Consider the following 3,365-nt stretch of genomic DNA (forward strand, 5'->3'; position numbering starts at 1 on the left):
CTCCCTGGCTGCGTGAGCCTGGGCGAGTGGCTTCATGTCTCTGCGTCTCACAAAGGTAAAACCTTGGCTCATGAGGAAGTTGTTCATGTTAGGGTGGAAAGTACCTGGCACCTCGCAGGGCAGCCGTGTTCCTATCTCACTGTCTGTCTGTCCGCACTTCTCCCCAGAAGCTCTGAGAAGCCAGACAGGGGAGAGTGAATTCCGAAGGGCCTTCTTTCTTCAGGACGCCCCACTCCCGGCTGGAGTCAGTGGGGGTGGGGAGCACCATGAGCTCAAGCCTCCTGCCCCACCCCCACCTCGTAGTTCTGGCTCCCTGCCCTCTGACCTGTCCTTACCAACAGCAGCACTCCAAGGTCAGCCAAACAAGTCAGCGATAAGGTACTTCCAGGTTGGGCCTGCGTTCAAGGCTTGTCCATCTCCAGGGCTGGCTGCCCGCCTAGCAAGAGCCCTAGTTTGTGCAAGCCCAAGAGGGGGGCACCTGTCGGGACACCTGCCAGGGTCCCTGCTGATTGTGCACCTGAGGCCTTGGTGCCCTGGTACAGCCTGGGTTAATGACCTTGTTTATTCGCTTGAGTCATCCGATAAGGGGCAGCGAGGTCAGCTGGCAGGCAGCCCTGTGCTCTCTGTCGGCCCTTTCATTGACTGAAGCGATAGCGGCTCCCACTGCGCCCCTCCCCCACCACTTCCCCACTGGTCCAGTCCTGCCAGGGTCAGTGTGTGTGCGTGTGTGCGATTTTTACAATGAACATGAACGACTTCTGGAGTCAAGGTTGTCCTGGCAGGCCCCGGGGAGTATAAATAGTGCCCACAGTGAAGAGCAGCAGGCTGCAGAGCCAGGAGGAAGGAGGAGCAGATCCCGACCATGAGCTCCGACCAGCCGGCCTGCTCATGCCGGGCTGCCGCAGGCCGCCCCGCCATCCTGTACGCGCTCCTGAGCCCCAGCCTCACGGCCAGGCCCTCTGTGCCCCGCACACGGAGCCGCTGCCTGTGCAGGCAGCACCGGCCTGTCTGCCTGAATAACCCCCAACGCACCTGCCAGGAGGCCCTGGATGTTCTGGCCAAGATGGTGACCTTCCTCAGGAACCTGCCATCCTTCTGCCAGCTGCCCCGCCAGGATCGGCGGTGGCTCCTGCGTGCCTGCTGGGGCCCCCTCTTCCTGCTGGGGCTGGCCCAAGACATGGTGATCTTTGAGGTGGCCGAACTCCCGGTGCCCAGCATCCTGAAGACAATCCTCCTGGAGGAGCCAGGCGGCAGCGGCCCACTGCCCGGCAGGCCCCAGCCCTCGCTGGCTGCAGTGCGGTGGCTGCAGTGCTGTCTGGAGTCGTTCTGGAGCCTGGAGCTGGGCCCCAAAGAGTATGCCTGCCTGAAAGGAGCCATCCTCTTCAACCCTGGTGAGCCCCAGACAGCTGGCAGGGTCGAGGCTGGGAAGGGGTGTTGAATAAGTTCACCTGGGGAAGGCGCCTTGACCTCACTGGCTCCTCGTGATGGTTAAATACCCACCTCCCAACAGGTCCAGAGAGGCCAGGTGACTTGAACGTGGTCACACAGCCCAAAAGAAAGTCACACAGCCAGGTAGGGGCAGGTTAGGGGTAGAGAACGCATGTTTATTCGCTCCAGAGACAAGCTCTTTGGTTACTCTGCACCCCCCACACACACACACCTACATTTTCTCATTACCCTTAGGGCAGGTAGTGGTGAGGGTGGGCAGACACAGCCGCGTCCAGCCCATCTCTAGGGACCGGCTGTATTGTGCAGTTCCGAGGCTAGAACTCTAGGCTCAGAAAGGCCACATAGGGGGACACACAAAGTGGGTGCTGTGGAGCAGAGAGGGGGCTAAGAGAGCTGCAGCCGAGCCTGACGCTCTCTAGAATCCAGGGAGCATCTGAGACAAGCGTTCCCCACCAAAGGGCCTCACAGAATGCTTAATTACAGCAATTGAGTATGATCGCCGTAGTGAATGCTCCCATGACACACTGTGTGTTCTAAGGGGTTGCATATAGCAGCTCATGGACAAGGCACTTTGTCATCAGCCTTTGAACTAGGCACTATTCTTTCCATTTTTTAGATGGGGAAAGTGAGGTGCGGAGATGGGGTGGGGTGCCTAAAGTCACAGGGTGTATACGTGACAGCCACTTACAGTGACCCTTCATAAATGGCGGGAAGGAGACCATCGTGGTGGGGTCCCGAAGGCTGAGCCAGGGAAGCAGATGGGGGTCTGCGAGCAGCCTTACCCTTCACTGGCTGGGAGGGGGTGCTCACCCGTCTTCTTCACCCTCTCTGCCCACAGACGTGCCAGGCCTCCACGCCTCCTCTCAAATCGGGCACCTGCAGCAGGAGGCTCACCAGGCGCTGTGTGAAACCCTGGAGCCCTGGTGGCCGACGGGCCACGGCCGGCTGGTTCACACCCTCCTCATGGCCTCCACTCTCAAGTGCATCCCCGCCGGCCTGCTTGGAGACCTGTTTCTTCGCCCTATCATTGGGGACGTCGACGTCGCTGGCCTTCTCGAGGACATGCTTTTACCAAACTGACCTGCTGCGGCCTGGGCAGAGACCAGGTGTGGGCAGGGGAAGGTTGTCCCCAGAAGCCACCTTGTGCTCCTGGAAGGGGAAGCCCGGGCAGACAACGACCTGGGCCCTGTCCAGTCTGAGGAGCTCTGGGGCCCTCACTCTGCCCCACCCATCCTGCTTGGACTTCGTTGCTTTGGACCCGGTGACCCGGCTGTCAGGCTGGCCCTCGGTGGCACCCAGAGCCTCTGGCCCAAGACTTCAGTCCCTGGAACATGAGCTGCTCAGTCAACCGAGCGTCTCACTGGCTTTGTACAGAACTTTAACTTATCGTTGTATTTTTTTAATAAAAGGTGTTTCAACCTTGGGGTCTCACACTGTCATTTGTGTGTGTGGAGGGGACGATCTCATCTCCAGGGCCCCTCCTGCCCAAGGAGGAAGGGCACAAAGGGCTACAGGAGGCAGCTCATGGGGAGCTGGGGTATTGCTTTTTCAGGACGGAGGATGAGTTCATGTCTGGGAATGAAACTGATTTGACTTCGTGGTCTGAGCTCTGGGGACGGTGTTAGTTCACAACCCCCTCACCTCCGTGCTTTTCTCCTTGGAGGAAGGGAGCATCTCCCCCATTTCGAACCCCCCACTGACCCCTCCCCTGAATTTCACTCCCTGCTGGCTGCCACTCACCTCAGTGAGACTCGGATGACAACCAATCTGGAAAACGAAGCCTCTCGTTCACACATGGAAACAGACAAGGCCAATGGAATGTCGATTGGAATAAGTTACTTTCCCCATTCCCGAAGCTAATGCGAGGGGTCGCCCATGGGAGAGCGTAAGGGGACCCAGGGCTTGCCTGGCAGCTG

The 3,365-nt window shown here is 59.1% G+C and overlaps 1 protein-coding gene across 1 annotated transcript; it reads left to right on the forward strand.

Moving 5' to 3' along the window:
- The first annotated feature begins 731 nt into the window (after positions 1-731).
- NR0B2 (nuclear receptor subfamily 0 group B member 2) lies at positions 732-2,871 on the forward strand. The gene is made up of 2 exons (XM_004705332.2): positions 732-1,391; positions 2,288-2,871. The coding sequence occupies exons 1-2, from the start codon at positions 863-865 to the stop codon at positions 2,527-2,529; spliced, it is 771 nt and encodes a 256-aa protein (XP_004705389.1). The 5' UTR covers positions 732-862; the 3' UTR covers positions 2,530-2,871.
- The last annotated feature ends 494 nt before the right edge of the window (positions 2,872-3,365 follow it).

Source organism: Echinops telfairi, unplaced genomic scaffold (assembly GCF_000313985.2).
Source record: "Echinops telfairi isolate 266 unplaced genomic scaffold, ASM31398v2 ScPeMD7_7457;HRSCAF=8495, whole genome shotgun sequence".
In the NCBI taxonomy this organism is placed as follows: domain Eukaryota; kingdom Metazoa; phylum Chordata; class Mammalia; order Afrosoricida; family Tenrecidae; genus Echinops; species Echinops telfairi.

Coding starts and splice junctions, on each gene's coding strand:
- NR0B2 (XM_004705332.2), top strand. CDS start 863: ATGAGCTCCGACCAGCCGGCCTGCTCATGCCGGGCTGCCGCAGGCCGC. Junction 1,392..2,287: donor AGCCATCCTCTTCAACCCTG/GTGAGCCCCAGA, acceptor CTCTGCCCACAG/ACGTGCCAGGCCTCCACGCC.